Consider the following 23,775-nt stretch of genomic DNA (forward strand, 5'->3'; position numbering starts at 1 on the left):
CAGATTAAGTAAATTCGGGATCCGGAGAGGTAGATATTATCTGAATCAAAAGGGAAACTGGCAGCCTTCCAAAGGTTTCATCAGCAGTTGTATACTATTGATCCAGGGGAGAGGGCTGTTGACATGGGAGGAAAACATGGATTCAGTGTTATGTGAAACTTTAAGTGCGGAAAACATGCTGTTACTAGAACTGCCTATTGCAGAGGAGAAAATATGGATGGCCATTGCTAGTTTAAAATCAGGGAAGGCTGTTTAGGTGGATTTTATACCGAGGGAATTCTATAAGACATAGGTGGCCACCTTTAAAGGCTATATTCCGGAATTGTTCCAACAGGTCCAGAGGGGGACAGATCCACCTGACTCGTGGGCAATGGCTAATATAGTACTCCTCCTGAAAAACAATAAATGTGCCCAGGGAATTAGGTTCTTATTGCCCCATAAAGTTGATGAACAGAGATGCTAAGATCTATTCCAAAATCTTGGCAATGCAATCATCTGCTGTAATTAGCACTTTATTCTCCCTGGTGCAGCATGGATTTATCCCGGAAAGAGAAAGAACTGACCATATCCGTAGGGTTATTACTTTGTTTGATGCTAAAGAAAGCATTTGACAGGGTCTCCTAGCCGTCCCTCTGGGCCGCTATGGCAAATAAGGGTATTGGCCCTGGGTTTCTGAAGTCTGCGAAAGCCCTCTATCAGAATCCAAGGGCTAAGATCTTACTGATGGCGGGTTGCTCACAATCATTGATGATACAACGAGGTACAAGGCAAGGATTCCCTTGTTCCCAGCTGTTTGCTCTACAATGATTCGTTTATCAGGAGTATAAGGAACAACTCAACAATTCTTCCAGTGTGTTTTCAGGGGTGGGGAACAAAAATGCTGGTATATGCTGATGATATGGCAGTCATCATCCCTGACCCCAAATCTGCACTGATAGAAATTGAAAAAGAGGCAGGCAGATTTGGGAGTTTCGCAGTTTATCTATTGACTCAAGATAAGACGTAAGTTGTTATTAATGAGGAAATCGAATTTGTGGATAGATGGGTGTCTGAGTCTGCAGTTTATCTTGGTGTCAATATCAAGACAAAAACTGAGAAAGTTGGATTTTGGGAGGTTAAATAAATTACAGCTGTCTTTAATGGGGACAAGTAATATAATAAAACTAATGTTCTTGCCTAAGATTTTATACTTTTTCCAGGTCATCCCTCTCGAGGTGGAGAATGCTTGGTTCAAAGAGCTAGATGCAATAATATCACGGTCCTTGCGGGCTTATGCAAGGCCCAGCAAACAAAAGGTATGTTATAACATTTGGTAAATGCCATACAAATGTGTGTGAGGAATTTGACCTGTTTACTCATCTATCATAGTTTGAGAGTCTCAGCATGCCGATACATGCCTTTCTTCTAAAGAGCTCCAGATTACATGGCGTGAGCCACATTTGAGAGAAAGGCCCCAACAGAAGGCCCAATAATCCATGGCGGTATTGTGGGACTGCAGTCACAAATGTGGTAAACTAGAAATATAGCACCCATAGCTGTGGTAGATTGTCACTATCCACTTTTAAAATGTCCATGTATTATAGGAGTTTTCTCCTCGTATATTAAGGACAACCTGAGACTTTTCTGTGCAAGACCACCATGGTTTACAAGACTGTCTTACCCACAGGAATCAGCACTGGAAATGGTACATGGGCAGCAGCCATGAGCTGAGTGGGGCATCTGATACCATTGCTGGTGGCATCATGTCCACAGCTTCAGTCTTCCCCATTGTGCAGCCAGTAGTGGGCCCCCACTAGGAACACTTCTTCACCCATGGTAAAAAGGAGGCTAGAGGAGGATACTTTTTAGATGGAAGTCGTGTTACCACCTTCATCTGAATCAGGCCGTGAAGGGGAGTCTTCACCAGCAGTCTGGGTTCTTCATGAGCAAACACCCTCATGTTCCAGTAAAGGAGGGAAGCTAACATGGCACTGGCTGTATAGCGGCACCACAACCGGACCCAGGGTTACATTACGTATTTTCATCACATACATCAGTCATCATTGCAGATAACTAAATTAATTATATTTGTATTCTTTTTTAATGTTTGCACTTGTTTAAACCAAAAAAGCAATCAAACAGTATGGTGTATTGGGCAGCTTCTACTATAGCTGTCATTCAAGCTGTGCAAACATGAAAACTAGGAAAATATTGTTACACACCTGCCTGAAAGGGTCCACTTGACAATAAGACTGATTTTGTGGGGATTTCGCTGTTGCTGCTACTGCCGCAGGTCTGCAAAGCAAAAGAGGGAGTTAAACATCAGAATTCTCTAAAACGGAATAATAATAATACAGAACTATCAATCGGTGCCCAGTGATGGATCGCACATAGCAGCAATCAACCACCAACAGAGGTTACAGATATAAATCAGCCACAGAGGCATCACTGGAGGACAATATAATCATATCAATACATCAATGTGAACCACACCCACTTATCATTCATCCACTAAGGGAAGACTGCACATGCCTATCAATCAGCCCTCAAGAAAGTGTAGCAGACATCTATCAATCACTCATCTAAGGTAGACAGCCTATTAATCCACCACCAATATAAGACACTAAGGGAACCATGGAGAACAACACATGCCAGCAATTCACAATTAAATCTCAGGGGCATTCAAAATAAGCTTGCCAATAAGCCATTAACCCAGGACATTACACAGTGATCCATCAGCCGTCATACATTAGGAGAGGACCACACATACCTATAAGGTTAGCACACGGCTGCCAAATACTCATCAGTGCAAGACATGGTATGATTATCAATAAATGCAGGTCAACAGCATCTATCAATCCATCAATGAAGTACAACATATGCTTACCAATCTGCCATCAACAGAGATAAGCGCACAGCTATCCACCAATGATCAAATTGTTAATAGTGAGGGGGGGCGTGGCTTGCAGCCGAGGCGAATGGTCGCAAACTGAGGCGGCTCCTCGGCCCTCGCTGCCTAATTATCACTAATCCTGCGCTAGTGTCTTCATAAAACCCAGGACTGACAGGTACATGAAGCGCTGACCATCTGGATACCCTCGCTCGGCCCCTGATGCCCGCTGGGTCCTCCTAAACGCCAGAATTTGATCCCGGAGATCGGTCCTAAGCCCCACTGATCGCTCCGGCTACCGGGGCCGCTCCAGACACCATGGGTACTTAAATCCCAATCAACTGCACTGTCGAGTCCAGCGGAGGAGATTCTTCCCCACCACCGCTCATTCACGCCTCGCTGGACCCCCCAGGTGCCCGGCATCGGCGCCTACACGAGTCCCCGGCTTTGGGCCTACAGCCGGGGACTGCCTAACAACCTCAGGTGGCGCTCAGCTTTTTGCCGCTGTGCTGCACAGCGACCGTATGTACGGCCTCACCAGACGGCCCACCTCCCCCCCTGCCTGATTGAGTGACTTAGCCGGCGGAGAGGTCCCTGGGCCCTCGTGAGTCGGGCTGAGGACGTGCCCACACATTTCCCTGGACCCCACTCTGGAGCGCTGTATATGGCACTCACCCCTCCATCTGGGTGACGTTGCAGTTATTCTCTGTGCCCACCCTGACTGCTGGAGACGCCTGGAGGACGGGGAGCCCCCACGCTGAGGTGATCAGCCCTCCCGGGATTCTCAATACTGCCCGGGGGAGGCGACCAGGGGTAAACTGTGCACCACTCTGGGTCCAGCTAGATAGTGCGGCCGCCCTAACTGGGAGTGGTGTTCCTGAACCCTGCTTTCCACGTGCGGGCTGCTGCTTGTCTTCGCCTCCTGGACCCCTGTGGACTCTCGAATTCTCCTAAGACGAAGATCCCAGACGACACAGGGTACGCCTCCCCCCCTCTACGCTCAATGAGGGGCCCTTCCAAGGGGTGCGCCCCTTGGATCTGCGCCAGTGCCACCGCCCGCAGGACCTACACTTCGCGATGGTCTCCGGTAAGGGGAATCGACCCCCCAACCAAAGAAAAATCAACAAGTTGTCATGTGGCTCCAAGGGAGAACCTAAAGACGCTGCCCCTGATGCTATACCCAAAACAGTGACTCCCCCTCCGCAAACGAGGCCCCCCACCCTAGACGATGTCATGGAGGCAATCGCTGGAGTCCGCTCATCATTGGAGACCCGCATTGACTCCGTGAACATAGAAGTGACGCTATTGAGCGCAGATCTTCGTAAAATGGATACCAAAGTTAAGGATATAGAAGTCAAGACCTTGGCACTCGTTGACGATACCTCCACTTTAAAACAGCAGGTGACCCAACTCTAGAAACAACAGCACCAAATGGAGATGCTCCTGGATGATTATGAAGGGCGCGCGAGACACAATAATCTCCGCATCCTGGATGTTCCGGAGCGCCTCGAGGAGCCGGCGGCCGATCTCTTTGTGGAGAAACTGGTCCTGCAACATCTCCAACCAAAACAACTCTCCAAATACTTCTCTATAGAAAGGGCACATAGAGTCCCCGGGGGCAGGCCGAAGCCGGGCACTCCCCCCCGCCCTATCGTTGCCCGGGTATTTAATTTTCGTCACCGAGATGGCATCCTCCAGACGGCACGAGCGGGACCGCCACTGCGAATTGACAATGTACAGATCACGATCTTCCCGGACTTCACTATGAAAGTGCAGGCTCGACGACGCAGTTTCCTGGAGGTGAAGAAGGCACTCCGTGCACAGTCCATCAAGTACTCCATGCTGTTTCCCGCGAAACTGCGCACAGAATCGGAAGGCAAGACCTGGTTTTTTGAGTCCCCTGCTGAGGTGTGGGATTGGCTTGAGGGGTGGCGTCAATCTGCGTCTACCCAGAATCGTCGCAGGAAATCCGTGGACCACTCTGATGCTGAGGTACTACCTGAAAGTCAGGACCTGTTTGCAGACAACCTTCAGGGTGAGCAGTGACCCACGGGCTTAAGACTTATATAGCAATTGAGACACTGTTGTTCTAGACCGTCTAAACCCGCAACACCTGTTGTGTTGCCCCTATTCACCACGAGTTTCCCCGCTGGCTCCCTCAGTGAGGATCCACATCTTCTTTGGTCCGTTGAGACACTTATTCTGCTGGGGCTGTCCACGCTGATGGAGGCCACATTTGACTGCTATGTCTTGATCTCTATGGGTGTGCCCTCTTAATGCTTCAGGCCTACGGATGTACCTCCGACTCACCGCTATGCACTCAGACCTGTACTTTGGTGACCCACCTCTCCAGGTAGACTCCATCTTACAGTCTGCAGCCCTTGCTGATCCATATATATCCTTTTGGTCCTGTCATAATTGTGCATGTTGTTCCGATTGTTGTTTTCAGCTGACCTGTGCATGATATTATTCCTTTGGATCGCTCTAGGGCATACCAGACTAACTCACCTAGTACTCTTACGTTGGAGATGGCTCCCGGCCCTCTGCGGGAACCCTCGAGGCGTGGGAGGGTGATGTACACTATGCCTAACTAGGGAGAGTGACACCACAGTCTCTGATCATCCTCATCCTATTAGTTATTACGTATTGTCTGTCTACAATGGGCAACGTCTTTTACCACTGTCAATTGCCTGGACTGATGGGGACGGGGCCCTAGGCGCGGGGCTGATCTGGGCCTATTATGTTAAATAACTTCTACTATGTGAATGCTATTACTGATGTAAGTTGTTTTTAACCGCACTAGACGATATCCTCCTATCAATAGATAGCGGGGGAACCCACAGCTCTCCACGCACCTCATTAATGTTTGGGAGGGCGACAGACACTCTGCCTAGTTGGGGAGTGGATAGTTTCAAGTCCGCGGGCAGGGGGGCAGGGAGGGGGGTTGAGGGGGGAGGAATGAGAAGTGGGGAGGGCTTGGGGGGACATGGGTTGTTGGGAAATTTGCTCAGACACTGTTATTGTTTTTGGTTTTGTTTCTGTTTACACGCAGCAGAGAATTAGTAAACATGGAACGTACTACACGGCACTACACGCCCTCACAAAATAATCCGTACTCTCATTTAGAAAACACCGACTCCCTCCTCGGAGGGAGATGTACGGTTGAGAAACCTGCTCTGACATTGCTGTTCTCTCTGATTCCCTCTCTGTCTCCACAATACAAGGGTTTTTCAGCCACGGGCCTAACTGCACTACACAATATGCCTCCGCGAGGCGCCCATTACTCGATGTCTGCATACACCGGATCTTTTCAGTGCTCCACCATTGGCTCCATCAAGACCGCCATTTCCTTCAGGACACACTCGGTGCCCCAAACACCACTAATCCGTACACACCTTCCGATTTTTGAGCCACCATGACACCCCCATTGACGACATCTCTCTCCCTCATGATGTGAAATGTTAACGGCCTAGGTAGTAGAATAAAGAGAGGGATAGTCATGCAATATCTTAAACGTCACGCTCCAGACCTGGTACTCGTCCAGGAAACTCGCTTGATGGGCAATGCGTGCCAAGCACTGCACCGGGGAGGCTATAAGCTACTCGTACATGCTGGCTTCACCGGAAAAACGTCACACTGACGTCTATTAAGACGTGGGCTGACCCCCTAGGTCGTTTCGCTGTACTAGAGGCCACCTGGGAAGGCAAACCGTTAAATGTTATCGCAGTCTACATCCCTCCAGCCTTAGGCACGGCTGCTTTGCAGGCCCTACAGCGCATAATGTTAGATCTCCCACAAGGACCCCTACTTATTGGAGGTGACTTCAACATGACAATGAATGATATCCAGGATCGATACCCCCAGCGCAAGTCATTCAGGTCGGGTTCTGATCTATTTGACTTCACACAAACAATGGGGCTTGAGGACCTATGGCGCGCGTCTCACCCGACTACTTCCTATTTCACACACTACTCCAATGCCCACAACAGCAGCTCTCGCATAGATTATCTGTTCTCCCCCACCACTGACCTGGAGTTTTTTCGCCACCCCAAAGGGCTCCCCCGGGGAATCTCGGATCATTCCCCACTAACTGTGGAATTCACGTATCACCGCCAGAGATCCCGTGGCCCCATAATCATAATGCCCTGGCTCCTAAAAATCCCTGACATAAAAGACTGCCTACTAGAGCACACAGAATACTATTTTGTGGAAAATGTGGGCTCTGTAAAATCGGCCGTGCCTATATGGGAGGCATACAAGGCAGTACTTAAGGGTAAGGCCTTAGCTCTCAAAACGGGCTACATTCACAAACAGAGTGAACAGCTAATTCAGGTCGAAACCAGCCGCGTAGCTAGGGGGGGGCGGGGGGGGCGGTCCGCCCCAGGCGGCACCTTTTGCTGGGCGGCACCTTTTTTAAGGCGGCCACGCGAGCCGGTGTTCTGACTGTCTGCCGAGGCCCGTTGCGGCCGCGGCAGCCTCTGTAACTGTAGGGCGGCGGCTGCGCTCATTATGAGCATTATCACAGTCACTTCATTTCCCAGCCATCTGAAGTAAAGTTAGTTAGCACTAACCAGCACCTGAGCACGGACAATTTCTTATGGGGCAATGCATGTAAATATATAAATACTGTAAACTTGCCACTGGATAACGCCCCCCCCACCTCTCAGCCTCGCTCACTAGTCCTCCAGGGCCGTCAATCCAGTGGTAGCGTGCGCGGCGCGCACGAGCGCAACCAATGACGGCCCTGTAAGGACATATTTGTCCAGCCCTCGCCGCACCGTAGCAGTGTGACGCATTACTCAATCACTGCCCCACGTCGTGTCGAGGAGTCGGAGGAGTGCGTGGGGACCATTCTCTTCTTCTTGCCTGGCCTGGCTGCGCACTTGACGGAACAACTATAAAATATTTCATTTCAAGGTGAGCTGGTCTGAGTGTGACCGTCCGTCCAATGACCAATTATCATTGCACCCGACGGCACCAAGAAGAAGGTGTGCGTGTGCCTTACATGCCTCCAGGCTGTCTCGGGACTTCATCACCTCATTTTAGATGATGTGTTTAATGCTGACGAACAAAGTGTCGTTCAGGCTCAACACCGAGTTGCAGATAAAACTGGGAGGTTGTGGCAGCAGCAGACACACATCGTTAAAATGGGCCCGGGCCAAGATAGCAGTGCCACTTGTCGATTCTTGTGCTTCGGGGATACGTTGAGCCCGCAAGCAGAGAGGGAAACAGAGAGAGAGAGAATATGACATTGTTGAGCATATATCCTCTGAGCAGGAACATTGCACTTTTTGTCTTTGAAAAATCATGCATCTGTGTCAATGTTTAAACATATTTTTAGTCTTGTGAAGGCGGTTTTGAAGGCAATTGTGCTGAACTGACTGTGACGAAAAATGTACCCACATATTTTGGCGTCGATCGAACTTGCTTACTTCTCAGCAGGAGGGCAGGCCTCAGAGCAACGAAGTACAGCAGTAAGGACGTGGGGCCTAACCTGTACTTTTCTTGACTCGGTTTCACCTCATGGTGCATGCTTAATATACTGCTGAAACACATGTATTTAACATGATCACCACAAGAAAATATAAATAGATCACAACTGAGAAATCCCACACCCGTGTTTAGCACTTCAAAGTCGAACCCCTGCAGAGATCTACAAACGTATAGGACGAGGACCACGTTACTGCTCAACTGATCTCTGTGAGGGCTTCCACCATATCCTCCACCCGAGAGGCAGCAATACCCCTTGTGCAACATCCCTGAACCCTTCAGGAAGTGCAATTTCTGCCAGGGGGTGAGCAAGAGCAATAGTGGAGCGAATCCATTTTCTAATGAATAGTGCTACAGCTGTGTGTGCACCGTGCACGTTGGTGAATATGAATGTGTGCCTGGCATAGGGAGTTTCTTCGGGCTGTTACTGTAACCGTTTCTCCACTCCAAAGGTACATCACGCTCCGTTTAATTCCAAAGCTGCTAATTAATTAAAAGGTACCTTTCGAGCGACCGTCTCTGACTGCATTGTGCATTCTTTTACTGTACCACGAGGTGCTGAAACCCCCCTTCAGAGGGCGGCGGGCGCATGCCGTGCCGCTCCACCAGGGCATGCCCTAATGATAGGCGCCTCACCAGGGAACTGCAGGCCGCAGCCCAGCCGCCCCTCCTCGTTCTGGTGGTGCCTGGTACCTGTTCGCTGCTGGCAGCCATCTATGGCTCCTGTGGGCTTGGTCCAGCCAGAGGGGCAAGGACACTCTTACTTACCTGTTCCAACAAGCACCCAGACTCGTTTTGCACTCTGCCGTTAGTTAGATTTTGGATCTATGTGCACTTCTAAAACCCATGTTACTGGCTGCTGAATTCCCCTTGGACGACCTGCAAGGAAAAAACGATATTAAATAAATGATAGTGACACTATTGCATGCGTGTGCAAGCCATGTTGCCAAGTTGAGTACCAGCCACTGCTGCTTAGTTTTGCCAAGTCCTGTTGAGGTGGGAGACTGGAGGCTTCCATGTCGCTTCGGCAGCAGCAAGACCTGGTTTGCTGGTTGTAGTGGTGGCGTTGTAAGGGTGAGGGATGCATTAATGTTGTGCTAGCTTAGTTGGGGCTACTCATTTTCATAGATTCTTGGATTTCAGGGAGGATGGATGGAGGCTTCCAGTTTGGTAATCAGACCTCCACTGGTTGCTGGAGGCTTGGCTCCAGAGTTTTTCCTACTCAAGTGTGGTTTGAGTGACTGTTCAGTTCTCAAGACCTCGACGCGGCTCGACTGTCTGATTGTTCTGGTTCGGCCCTTGTTCCAGGACCTTATATGCGGATTTGCAGTGCTTGTCTCTGGTGACTGTGGGGCTTCTGGCAGTAGAGGGACAGAGCTCAGCTTTGTAATCCAATCCAACAGAAGGAAAACTATCTTTTCTTATGACGAGTTAGAGAGCGTCAGCGTTTGCTAACATAAGGGCTCAAAGTGCCTGAGTGATAGCTACATCTGCTTCCTGTAACCTGCTACATTTTCTGTGTGTCCGGTCTTATGGTATGACACAGAAGCATCACACAATCACACACTCTCATGGTTATTGTAGATTACAAGAGCTTGGATACTATTGTGATAATTAAGAGATAGTTAGGGAGAGAACCAATGGTCTGTTAGTTACTTTAGTTTTAGAGAGGGGTGATACAGAACTAATTTTGGATCGACCTCTATATACGAACGCTGTGAAGTATGTGATACTTTTCTGGTGAAGGTTCTTCTAGAAAAATAAACCAGGGCATGAGTTGTCAAGGAAGACTCAGTCTCAGAATTAATAAAGTTCATTCTTATAAGGGTAATTAAATGCTTGATATTAACTTACACTGGGATCAGTAGTTGCATGAAACATTTCCAATATCCTGGTAGCACCAGTCATCCAAAAGTATTTTGTGTTCTTTTAAAGCTCACTTGTGTACATGTGCTGCCAGTATTGATACCCTGGGATGGTTTGTAATTTGACCTGTTATCATCCTTCCTCAGTTGTGCAGTGTTGGACAGTTACTTCACCGGGTGGCAGTGTGATGCTGGGGCTCAGTGGTGGACTTTCCTGGAAGTTAGTGGAGTGGTGGGGTAGGTGTGTGGTACTCTGAGCTGGGAGTCAGGTGGCAGTGTAACGGGGATAGTGTGGTTGTCAGAGGTGAAGTGGTTGTAATGTGAGGGGGTGCTGCTGCTTGTGAGATGACCAGGTAATAGAAAGAGATTATGTAGTGGAGTGATGGGGAATCGTAGTTTGGTAGTGACAGATGGTAATGTGGGTCTCTCAGGTGGTATTGCTATGGTATTGGTGATAGCGCTGTGGTGGAATAGAGGAAGGTGGTATTGTTAGACCAGTTTTACTGCAGTCGGGGTTCGCAGGGCATTTATTTTGCGACTGTGCCATGCTGTAATGTGGTTGGATTATATTGTTGCTAAATTTCCTGTCTCCGCGCCAGAGAAGGGCTTAGAGTGATGGAGTTATGTGCATTGTAATTTTGAAATACTTTAGCCGGAGTTAATCCTGGGCAAATGGAGCTCTAGGTATTACTAATAGTACAGGCTTTGTGTGCTGAGTTGGTGCGCTTTTTATTTTGCACAGATAATTATTTAGGATGTTAGACGACCACCAATACAAGGCAGTCTCTGGCACTCATTCAAAAGTCTGATGGAAGGCAATGCTCAAGTTGATTTTGTGAATGGGTGTTCTTCGGCTCTGATTGACAGTGTGAAACGTGTCTGACTGAACGTCACGTGGCGTATGTGGCTGCTCTAAGAACAAAATAGATTGATGCATATGCCCTTTTATATATCACACTTTTTGTCAACAATATCTAATGGCAACGAATCTTCAGTCGCCAAAGAGAGACATATTTTGCGCACCTCTTTCTCTGGCTCTTTAGTGACTCTGATGTTGTTGGATACTGTCTTTTTTGGAAGACTGCGGTGGGATGGGTGGGTTTCGGTTCATGTCTCATCGCTTTCGCCCTTGGCTCTTTTGTCCATTTGCTTTGATGCCCAGTATGGATGTTAAATCTCTGTGGCTGAGCCACTGACACATGACCTGAGAACATATGAATTTCCAAGAACAATGACGTTACTAGGGGTTTAACATATAGATGCACTGAGCAGGCAGCTTAGTTTTAGTATTTTATTTATTTACAAAGAGGTTAGCCTAGAGCTGCAGTGCCAGGTGCGTTAAGTTGTATGAGAGAGGAGCGAGCGCAGCGCGCAGCATTGATGACATTGATTAATTACACACACTGTGGAGACATTTTAGATTTAATGTATGCGGCAGGTCGCATAGTGCGCTCAGTAGCTCCAGAAGTTAGTTACAAAGATGGACAGCCCTACAAATGTTTTACTGTTGTTTCTAGAGCATTATTTTGCACAAAAGACCGCCACAATTTAAAAAGGACATCTAGTTTCCATGATGTAAATGCTTGTTCTACTCTCAATGAAGAGTCACTCAAAGTGCGACGAATTGTACATTAGAATGCCACGCATAACACACGCATGAACAAGTCACTCACAGATGATACACAGTAGGAAGCGTTCTACTGTGTACATTGTTGTTTTGAGTAGTTCCAACGTCAGTTGGTAAAGAGCAGCCTCAAAGTGCATAGCTGCCAAGCTTTCAGATTGCTAGGTGTGATATTTTCATGATTTTATTGTAATCATGAGTACGCAGCCACAGACATTTGCACCAGTTTTAGTCCTTTTAGAGTGTCTCATTGCTGATTGCTCAAATGGGTGCATGTAACTTGCTTGATCGAGGTAACTGTTAGCAGCAATACTACGTGTCTCTCCTCGGACACTCAGACATCTTTCAAGTGCTCACCGTCCTTTTTCCCCAGCAATACCCCGCCGCCCCCCAAGGGGCGGCAATCTGAGGGGTAGCCCCGGGCGCCACAAGCTCTAGCTACGCCCCTGGTCGAAACATATCTGACCCACCTGGAATCACTCCATAATGCACACCCCACAGACGAAACGGCGACTCGCCTCCGCGCGAAACAACTGGAATTTAAAGCGCTTGCCCTCGAGAAAGCGCAGGCCAAGCTCTTGAAAACTCGCCATTGTGTTTACGAACTTGGAGATAGGGCAGGTAAATTGCCGGCATGGCTCGAAAAACGTGAGCAGGGATCTTGGTGGATCCCAGAGTTGAACTTACCAGATCAATCTACTGTCACAGACCCAAGTGACATAGCGGAGGCCTTTGCCGTCCACCTGGAGAGAATCTACACAGCCAGAGCACACTATGGCGCGAAGAATCTAAACTACTTCTGGCCAAGATGAGACTTCCTTCTCTTTCCGAATCTGATGTGCAGGAACTGGAGGCAGACCTCACAGTAGAAGAGGTTGGCAATGCCTTGTTTGCCATTTAATCAGGTTAAGCTATGGGCCCCAATGGTGTCCCAATTGAGTTCCTAAAGGGCATGGCAGGTGAGATCCTCCCGCACCTTAAAGCAATGTTCGAGGAGAGTCCATATGCCCGCTGCCTGCCGTTGGACCAACGGTTGGCATCAATAGTGGTCATTCGTAAACCTAACAAACCGGCCAATGATTGCGGCTCCTACCGACCAATTTCACTTTTTAACTCTGAAGTGAAGGTCCTGGCGAAACTCCTCGCTGCCAGACTTATGACAGTCCTCCCTGCCTTGATCCACAAAGATCAGTCGGGCTTCTTACCAGGCCGTAACACAGCATTCAACCTCCGCCGGGTTCACAATGTAATGAGCAGGAAATCACTACTTCAAGAGGACGCGGCTATCCTCTCCCTTCACGCTACGCTTGCCTTTGATTCTATAGAATGGTCATACCTTTTTGAGGTCCTACTCCGCTATGGTTTTGGTGCTAAATTTATCCAATGGATTCAACTGCTATACACTGATCTTTGGGGTCAAGTTTATGTTAATGGACATACGTCCAGGCGATTTCCTGTCCACAGAGGTACAAGACAGGGATGCCCTTTGTCCCCTTTGTTGTTCGCACTCACCCTTGAACCTCTGGCTCACTTGGTCAGAACTGACAACTCCATCCGTGGCTTCCGATGGAATGACGACACGATTGACAAGATCTCGCTCTACGCAGACGACATCCTCGTCTACGTCTCCTCCCCCAAATCCTCTCTTAACAGTGTGCTACACATCATCACTAATTTTGGCAAATACTCGGGCTTTTCCATCAATTGGTCCAAATCACTATTATACGTTCTTCGTGGCCCACCCCCTCCCCTCCCACGAGACTACTCCATTGCACTAGCCAAGGAAGGATTTAAATACCTCGGAATCTTTGTCACTCCAGACCCCAAAATATTTTATGACCGCAACCTCAAAGGCCCACTTCAAAGACTACATAACGAAATCTCACATTGGAGATCACTCCCTCTCTCTCTCCCAGGTAGAGCGGCCCTCTTTAAAATGCTTGCACTCCCTCGATTTTTGTATGCCCTACAAAATTGTCCATTTCCCATAGCTGATTCCTATTTCAACACACTCGAAGGAGACCTCCACCTCCTCTTATGGGACGGCGGTTCTCCCCGCATTGCTCTCCTTTCACTTACACAAGGGTGGTATGATGGGGGTATCACCCTCCCAAATGTTCGACTCTACTATTGGGCTACTCAATTGACTGCCACTAACTCCTGGATCTATGGTTCACCCACGAACCCTGCTTTCCACCTAGAGAGATACCAGATGGGCCGGGGGGGGCTACCTTGAGGCTCTATCTGGCAAACATTCTCGTACCCGATATATAGGCCCGATGTCCCACACAATAACAATTTGGCACAGAGCGAACAAGCGACTCAGGTGGGCTAACACTATTACATTATCCAACCCACTTTGGACCTCACATAAGTTGGGTTCCCTCTGTCACTATCAGGGCTTTGACAAGTGAGACACAATAGGCATCTCCACTTTGGGTGACATGCTTTACAAGGGCAAGTTACTGACATTCGAAGAGCTCCAGAAGACACACGACTTAGCCCACTCAGAGGCCTTCCGCTACCTCCAAATTAAACATGCCATACTCGCCAACGTCTCTGATCTCTCTTCTCTTCCACAATCCTCGCCCCTTGAGGACAGACTCTTGTCCGAACCCCTCCAGGCCAAAGCGATATCCTACACCTATCGTAAATTATTTATTATTTATTTATTATTTATTTTTTAATCTTGTAAAGCGCGACAGCTACCCAAAAAGGGTTTCCCGGCGCTGGGCAGGTAGGGAGTTGAATGGACAGGTGATCAATGCTGACTACTGGTTAAAAAGCCAGGTTTTGGTGAGCTTCCAAAATTGGGCAAAGTTGGTTTCCGTCCGCACATGCAGCGGCAAAGAGTTCCATAATTTTGGGCCCAGGAAGGCGAAGGACCGGCCACCCATTCTTGCACATCATCGGAGCCGCATTGAGGGGAAGGCAGTCGACTAGACCGTGCAGTAACCGTTGCTATACTGAGCAGTGAGGAAGGAACCCCCAATACCACGCTTAGGCTCATGAGGTCAGACAATCTTGAACTTTAAGTTCTTTAAACGCCAATTGGGCGCAACAGAGCTTATCTGCAAAGAAACACTGATAGGTACATTGACACCTAGTTTTTTTGGTAAAATACACTTTTACATTGTACATCCATGTGAGTAAGGTGAGGATAACGTGCATATCCTCGTCCTGAAGAAGGAGTCGCTGTACTCCGAAACATGTTGACGCTTTCCAGAGGTTGATATACCCTAATATGTATATTTGTCAACCTCACACTGCACCTTTTTAACAATACCAGCCGAGGACATAATAAATTATTTCTTCCTACGAGCCAGGTATTTTTTAACCTCCACTTTTTCACCTCACCTCACGACTCACACTCTTCCCTCACACACACACAAACACATAGTTCACTATCAGTGCTCCTACGTATTCGTGAGTCGCAGCACGCCGCATCCCGTAGAGGGGTGCGAAGGCCCCGATGATGAAGCATGACACCAAGGGGCCTGTTGGTGTGTGAGGGGCACTAAAACAACACTATGTGCTCCCCATCACTTTAGGGATCACTACCACCTTCTGAGTGGATTCTATTTTGTTTAAACGAATTACCAGGGGAGACTGAATCCACTTGTCTCTCTCCCTCCCTCCTGTTGTTATATTTATACCCATTCTGGCTAGTCTGATTCTCGGTATACAGAAATACTCCATGGAAGATGAACTGAGTCTCCGCGGAGGATTGTAGGGATTAACAAGGGCTTTAAGGTACTGGGGAGCTGTGCCTGCTTGAACATGTAGCTCAGGGTCTTGAATTTAATACGACTCTCGACCCTGAGCCAATGGAGATCGCGAAGGGGACCAGAGATGTGACTGGATCTGTGGATGTTATTCAACAGTCTGGCTGCGGCACTCTGGACCAGTTGAAGACGTCTGGTCACTGCTTTGTTTGTCCCTAGGTAAAGGACGTTGCCGTAGTCCAGCCGGGACGTGATCAGGGCATGGATAACGGTTCTTTTGGTAAGGGTGGGCAGCATCCAGATGATTTTTTTTAGCCAGCGCAAAATTGTGAAGTAGATGGCTAAAACCTTGCTGGCCTGGTGTTGCATGGTCAAGGTATTATCAATAGTGAATCCTAAGTTTCGGACAGATTCGACCGGCAGGGGGATGGGGCCCATCTCAGGAGGCCAGTGTTTAGAGCTCCATAGATCATTTTTTTGTCCTAAGATTAAAACTTCGGTTTTACTTCCGTTCAGTTTTAAAAGATTCTGGTTCATCCAGTCTGCATTTTTTCTCAAACCTGATTGAAGGGGGGATGCCGATCGTTGAGTAGGATCTGAGAGAGAAAAAGCGATTTGGGAGTCGTCCACGTAGGAGAAAAGAATAAGGCCTTCTTGTTCCGCTAGTAGGGCCAGTGGTTTCACATAAAGATTGAAGAGAAGGGGGCTGAGTATCGAACCCTGGGGCACCCCATAGGGAGACTTGTGGGTTTTGATGTTGATGAGTTAGAGAAGATCTGGAAGGTCCGATGTGAAAGAAAAGAGGCCAGCCACCAACATGCCGCTTCGCCTAGCCCTATGGCGGTCAATGTTTCTATAAGTATAGGATGTGAGATGGTTTCGAATGCAGCACTGAGATCAAGTAAAATCAGTGCCACAGTATCTCCTTTATCTAGTAGCTGGCATACATTTTCTGTGACTCCTAACAGAGTTGTCTCAGTGGAAAAACCGGGACGGAACCCCGATTGAGAAGGGTGGAGTATAAGATTGTCCTCTACAAACTGGGCGAGATGGGAAGGAACATGCTTTTCCAGAATTTGGGAAAAAGCCGGCAGGAGTGAAATAGGCAGGAAAGGATTGTAGGGTCGGCTGTAGGTTTCTTCAAAAGAGGAGAGACCATAGCATGCTTCCATCTGGCCGGGACGTTGGAATCCCGTAAGGATAGATTAAAAGTTTTACAAATCATGGATAAATGGTCCGAGTTAAGCTGTTTTAAGACAGATATGGGAAGTGGGTCATTAGGTGAGCCAGATTTTAAACTCCCTATAATTTTATTGAGTGAATACAAATTGAGACTCGGCCAAATAGTCAGTGTTTCCTGAGTGTGAGTCGAATCAATGAGTAAGAAACAAGATGCTAGGTTCAACTTCGGGGCATGTGGAAGTTGGGATCTAATGCACTGCTGGAGGGCTATATCTTGATAAATGGCTTCAATTTTATACGTAAAGAATAAGGCTATTTCTTCGCATTGATTATTGTTCAGTGTGGGTGGTTTACCTGCTGTTTCAGAACCCCCAAGTTCTTTTACCAGGGAAAACAGTATTTTGGATTTATTAGAAGCTTCTGAGATCGATTTGGAGACTGTGGGGCATATTATCAAGGGGGTTTATCTCCGCTTTTTTGGCTTTAACAGCCAAGAAAGCGGAGATAAAATTATCTCCCTATTACCAAGCTGTCGCTAACACCAGTTAGTGACAGCTAATAGGAGATAGCGACCATCTTGGGCCCCGCTTTGCATGTCAGTGATATTTATCACTAATGACATGCAAAGTGGGCGTGCCAAGATGTTATCGACTGCAAACAGTCCCTAACATCGCTATCTCCTATTACCAACTTTTGGAGATATTCGCGCTGAGCGCGAATATCTCCAAAAGCTAACACCTGCCCTGAGCAGTTCTTAGCCATGTTATCCAATGGGAGGTGGATAACATGGCTAAGAGCATTTGCTCGATAATGCATGAATATCGCTGACTTTTCAGCGATATTCATGCATTGCGGCCGTTTTTTATCGCATTTGCGATAAACCTTGCTAATTGCAAGGTTTATCTGCGATAAAAATCGCCGATGTGCGGCGATAATTTTTGTCTCTAAACAAGTTAGAGACAAAAATTATCGCTAGTTGTTGGTAATATGCCCCATAGTTAGCTCTAAATTATGTAACAACATGCCCAACACCTTCCAGCTTCTACGAGACAAATGGCAGAACGACATCGGTGTCTTGAAGGAAGCTGAATGGCAGGCGGCACTGATGTCCCTGCGCGAATCAGCTATTAACCACAGATTTAGGCTTATACAATTAAAGATATTGCACAGAACATACATGTCCGCTCCCCTTCTAGCCAGGATTGGTAGACGAACCTCTGACCTCTGCCTCCGTAACTGTGGTCAGATTGGCACCTTCTATCAAATTCTCTGGGAATGCCCGATGATTCAAGACCTGTGGAAGCGCGCCGCCCGCAAGATGGCTGATGCTCTAGGAAAATCCATCCCCTGATTCCCAAATTTGAACTTCTCAATGTATGGGGCCCCACAGATCTAACTGCACTCGAACAGCAGTGGGCGGCTCTGGGCTTCCTCTTACTGAAACGTGAAATAGCAATGCAATGGGGCTCACAATCTAAACTGCTTTTGCTCAAATGGGTTGCTGCTATGGATGTGTGTATGTTGTCCGAGAAAACAGTTTATAAAGTTAGGGGCTGCCCTGGTGTTTGGGATATGAAATGGAGGCAATGGAATATTTATAGAGGTGAACTGTGTACTTCCCCTTCAACTGATATGGCACTGGCTAGACCTGGTCCCCCCTCGTAATTGTGCCTGTGATACACTGCTGTACTGTACGTATTCTATGTCAAGATTGTAATTCATGATTATCTGCTAACACTGCCTCTGCTTTTTGTTCAATAATATATTTAAAAAAAATTGTTAATAGTGAGAAACAGGCACCTATCAGTCAGGCATCAATGGGATACGGCACGTGGCTGTCAATTTTGTATCAGAGGAGAAGAGCGGAGGCTATCGAGCTACTATTGAAACAGAACAACATACACCCATCGATCTGGATAGCAAAAAATCACACAGGAGAGCACATGGCTATCATTCATTCAGCAGTGCATTAGTGCATCAGTGGCGGGCAACCCAAACGTATGATCGGTTATCAAAAGAGAAAAGAATGCACTCGTTGGTCAGTGTTTAGGGAGTACATGCTAAACATGAATAGGAATGTCGATGTTGCTCAGGAACTGCTGTGGTTGCAGTAGTAATCCTGAGGGTAGGCCTTGAACACTTAACAGAAGGACGTTGCTGTAAAAGAGGGTGTTTTTGTGGTATCTGTAGTGGTTTACTATTCGATTGTCCCCAGGGATATAAAAGGAGTTCTGCCCAGAAGCGAGGGGGGCAGAAGTGTTGGAGAAGGAGTGTTGTGAGTGGCAATGTGAGGTGAGTGCTGTTATATCAGCGCCTCACACCTTAGAATGGGTTTCCTTGATTACACTGCACTGACCCTGACCAATCCCCCACCCTCAAAGTTGTTTGTTCGAAACCAGGCTCTTTCAGTTGCCCATGTTTACCACCATCGCCCTTTACACTGTGTGGGAAGTTGTGCTGGTATATGCTGTCCACTAGTTAAAGTGGGCCCCTTTCACCAGTTCAAACATCCCTTATGTTGATTTAAAAGGTCAAAGATAACCTTAAAAGATATCCAAGTGTAGCTGAGGAGAGCAGCTTTCAGGCTTAGGTCCCCATTAGGATGGCGGGCAGATCTACCCCGCCGGGCTGGCGGTAGTCACCGCCGGGCCAGCGGTAGTCACCGCTGGCCCGGCGGGGGCGATCGCCAGCCATCCTTGTAGCAAAGACCCCCCGCCATATTACGATGGCTGAGGGGTCTGTGGCGGAAAGACCGCCCGCCGCTTTACCGCCCAGTCGACAAGTCGACCAGGCAGAAAAGGGTTCAATATGGTGGCGGTGTCTGTTAGACACCGCCAGCCATATTACTATATTACAATGTGGACGGGAACATGTCTTTCCATGGCGGCATTGCTGCCATGGAAAGGCATGCTGAGTTTGCATGCGGGGTCCCGTTGCGGGCCCACAGGAACTCTGAGGGGTGGGCGGGCACATGGGGGTACCTATGGTACCCCCCTGCATTTCAATGTACAACATGGCAGGCACCGCAATGTGCCTGTCACGTTGTGCATTGAAAGGCACAACCTGCCTTTGTGGCATTGCGGCGGGTGGTGCTTTCAGCACCGCCCGCCACATTGTCACAAATGCGCCATGCGCCTGCCAGTGTGGAGGGCGCATTGTAAATGGGAGTGCGGGACTGATGCACCCTCAGTGGGCAGTCCTGTTTCCCGGGGATATGGTATGTGGACTTTGTCCGCCCTCCATACTAATGACCCCTTTAGTGTTGAAGGAATGTTAAGCAGCTTGTTATACTGGAATGCAACCTTATAGTATAGATTAAATGAAAAGAGAACCACACAGTAGTTATAAAACTATGAAGCCCAGATCCTCCACCCATTTCCCCTGCGATATTACTATGGCGGGGGGGTACTGTGAGTTGACCGGGCGGAAAAGAGGGTAATATGGTGGTGGTGTCTGTTATACAGCGTCGGCCATATTACTATGGGGCCGTAAACATGCCTTTCCGTGGCGGCATTGCCGCCACGGAAAGGCCTGTGGGAATTTCTCGTGGAGGCCTGTGGGAATTTCTCATGGGGGCCCATTGCGGGCCACCAGGGACTCTGGAGTGTGGGAGGCGCACCCTGCAGTTCCATGCACAACATGGCAGGCACCAACATGCCTTCCTGGCATTGTGGCGGGCGGTGCTGAGTGCACCGCCCCCCACAATGTCAGGAATGCTGGATACGCCCGCCACTGTGGTGGGCGCATCCTAATGGCCCCCACGGGACCCCGCCCTTGTGGTGGGAGGCATCATTTCACGATAGGATGGCCGGAAAAGTCCACCCGCCATCCTAATGACCCCCTATGTATTTATTAATGTAACACTCTCTAGTACGTCAGACTATCTGCTACACACAGATAAACATAAAGGCGTCGATTCCGATCCGGTAAAATGCACTCTGAATCGTCGTACGGAGCAATTTTCCCCGTACGAATCGTACCCGTAAACGTCCCCGTACGTACGAAGAAGTATGATTCGTACCAGGAGCCAAAGACCGTACGAGTCGTACAGGACTCCGTACGACTAAAATATTCGTATGAGTCTCACTCGGAACCCGCTGTACGTGACATCGCTACGGTTCGTGGCTGGTTTTTACGACCCAGCAAGTACGATTCGTGTCGGGTACACACCGTACGACCCTTTTTTTTATGGGAGCTGGAAACAGCCGTAAACGCATAGTCCGTGCCGAAACAAGTACGGAAGGCCCCCCCCGGGCACGCCGCATACCCCCCATGATCGCCGGGGTACGTGACGTACCCCTGCGATCATGGGGGGTACGCGCCGTACACCCAGCGTACATGGGGTACGCACCGTACCCCATGTACGGTGGGTGTACGGCGCGTACCTCATGTATGCTGGGTGTATGGCGCGTACCCCCTATGATCGCAGGGGTACGGCGCGTACCCCGGCGATCATGGGGGGTACGCGCCGTACGGTGTGTATGTGATTGTGCGCTTTTCCGTACGAATCGCCCTTACCTGACACGGACCGTACGAATAGCGTCCTGATCACCCGGTCCGGATCGTACTCGCTGGGTCGTACGGTGTGTTTACGAGTCGTACGGAAACGGCTACGAATACGAATCGTACGGGGGATTTTTTTTACCGGATCGGAATCGATGCCAAAGTGTAGCACAGAAACAATAGTAAATAACACTAATACACAGTGGGCTCCAGGGGGAGGCCAACCCGTATACTAAAATAGTGGTATAAGAACTGGTTCACTGATAGAATAAGCAAGAGACAGCATACCAAACACTGCGTCTGTTCCAAGACGTGTAAGTGTTTACAACTTAGTAAAAATATACCAGGGCAGAGACCTTAAATTTAAATATTAGATCTGTATGGAACTTAGCACAAAAACAACCCCAGCTTACCCAACATAAGGATGTGTCCATAATGTAACCTAGAAACAACTCTCCAAGATGGCGCTTAGCCAACACGAAAATCCAACCGACATGTCACTGATAGATCAGAGCTATCATCTGACATGAACTGTAACTATATGTAGGAGCTTCCAATACCACCTATTAGGAACGAGTTTATAGCAAATTAGGCATAGCACAATCAACTAGAATCACCTCATTAAAAAAACCAAAGCTAATGTGAACGGGAAAAATAATTTTATATTTATATTTATTATAAAAATAATTCGTAAACCATAGAATAAAAAAGATTCCTAATTTGAGAGGATATACAATTGCTGTACTCAATATAACACAATTCCATCGTAACAGGCTCCCGACATGGGCCGAATAATCAGGCGACCAAGCATATATCCGGGAGCCCGCTCCACTCCAACATGGCGCCCGCAGGGATGCCAATAATAACAGAGCTCGAGGATCATGCGCAAAACAGCTTGTGATCGCCACAGCTGAAACTAACTAGGAGGGATTCCCAGTGCTTATAAACCCGGGTATCAGTCACTCGAAAACGGAAGCGTTCGAGTGTAGCTGACATCTGAAGCAGACGGCCCGTGGGAGAAGTATCCAATTTCAAAATCGAAGGTAAGGGGTACGGAAATGCGAGACTCTCAAAGGGGTAGGGGTATTTAGAACCACGTAATTAGGTGCCTTCTAACTAAAACTCAGAAGCTCCCCACTATAGAACGCACATCCAGTAAAGCATAACGGGATAATAGAATAACATAACCTAAGTCACCACTAATAAAAAATGCTGCCGGCTATGCGTTTTAGTTAAACTCTCAACTTTAAAAGTGCGAGGCAATAGAATAAGATAACCAGCATAACGGGATAATAGAATAACATAACCTAAGTCACCACCAATAAAAAATGCTGCCAGCTATGCGTTTAGTTAAACTCGCAACTTTAAAAGTGCGAGGCAATAGAATAAGATAACCAGAGTCACCACCAATAAAAAACGCTGCCAGCCATGCGTTTAGTAAAACTTTCAACCTTAAAACTGTAAAAATATCGGCATGCTTTACATTTTTAACAGACTGGACACATCCACGTCCAAGTATCCTACTGTTATCCAGAAGTGGGAAAAGCGGATCAAGATAAGAGGAAATAAGGAAAATATCGCCACGGGGTAAACACGTCTATTAACGGTGAAAGGTATGTATAGAAGGGAGATATATTCTATAATATCTAGAGACAACCCCCCGCCCCCATTAATACTCGTGATTCTATCACTTTCACAGGAGTTCACCGCTCCCGTATCGTCTCTTCAGAACTGGCCATCTATATATTTATGAAAAACGCCCGCTGAAGAAAAATTAGGGTATGTTAAAGATAGGTCTTGTGCTTGCTGCTTCAAAGGACATCCACATAAAGGATGCCTTACAATAACGACAGCTCTATCCAAAAACAAATAAAAAGAATAGGAGAACCTAAAATTTAATATTCTTTGATGCAGGGTCCTATCATTGCATACAGACCTCAAGAATCGACTATCCACAGCACTAGGCAACAAAGTCCAGTAAGGAAATCAGAAACAGAGGTCACAAATGCGCCAACAGAGACAGTTTGCATGCGGGGTCCCGTTGCGGGCCCACAGGAACTCTGAGGGGTGGGCGGGCACATGGGGGTACCTATGGTACCCCCCTGCATTTCAATGTACAACATGGCAGGCACCGCAATGTGCCTGTCACGTTGTGCATTGAAAGGCACAACCTGCCTTTGTGGCATTGCGGCGGGTGGTGCTTTCAGCACCACCCGCCACATTGTCACAAATGCGCCATGCGCCTGCCAGTGTGGAGGGCGCATTGTAAATGGGAGTGCGGGACTGATGCACCCTCAGTGGGCAGTCCTGTTTCCCGGGGATATGGCATGTGGACTTTGTCCGCCCTCCATACTAATGACCCCTTTAGTGTTGAAGGAATGTTAAGCAGCTTGTTATACTGGAATGCAACCTTATAGTATAGATTAAATGAAAAGAGAACCACACAGTAGTTATAAAACTATGAAGCCCAGATCCTCCACCCATTTCCCCTGCGATATTACTATGGCGGGGGGGTAC

The 23,775-nt window shown here is 48.0% G+C and overlaps 2 protein-coding genes across 4 annotated transcripts in view; both read right to left on the bottom strand.

The window, feature by feature from the left end:
• Positions 1-23,775, bottom strand: part of LOC147733078 (uromodulin-like) — a 300,392-nt gene that overhangs the window by 258,947 nt on the left and 17,670 nt on the right. For all 3 annotated transcript variants that reach the window (XM_086958921.1, XM_086958920.1, XM_086958919.1), the window contains exon 2: positions 2,202-2,274. The gene's annotated coding sequence lies outside the window, so the exon portion shown is untranslated. The remainder of the gene's footprint in view (positions 1-2,201; positions 2,275-23,775) is intronic.
• LOC147733079 (uromodulin-like) overlaps positions 11,339-23,775 on the bottom strand; it is a 46,222-nt gene continuing 33,785 nt past the window's right edge. Inside the window, exon 6 of the mRNA XM_086955649.1 lies at positions 11,339-11,428. Within this exon, the coding sequence (XP_086811775.1) occupies positions 11,339-11,428 (90 nt within the window). The remainder of the gene's footprint in view (positions 11,429-23,775) is intronic.

Source organism: Lissotriton vulgaris, chromosome 2_1, assembly GCF_964263255.1.
Source record: "Lissotriton vulgaris chromosome 2_1, aLisVul1.2, whole genome shotgun sequence".
NCBI lineage: Eukaryota > Metazoa > Chordata > Amphibia > Caudata > Salamandridae > Lissotriton > Lissotriton vulgaris.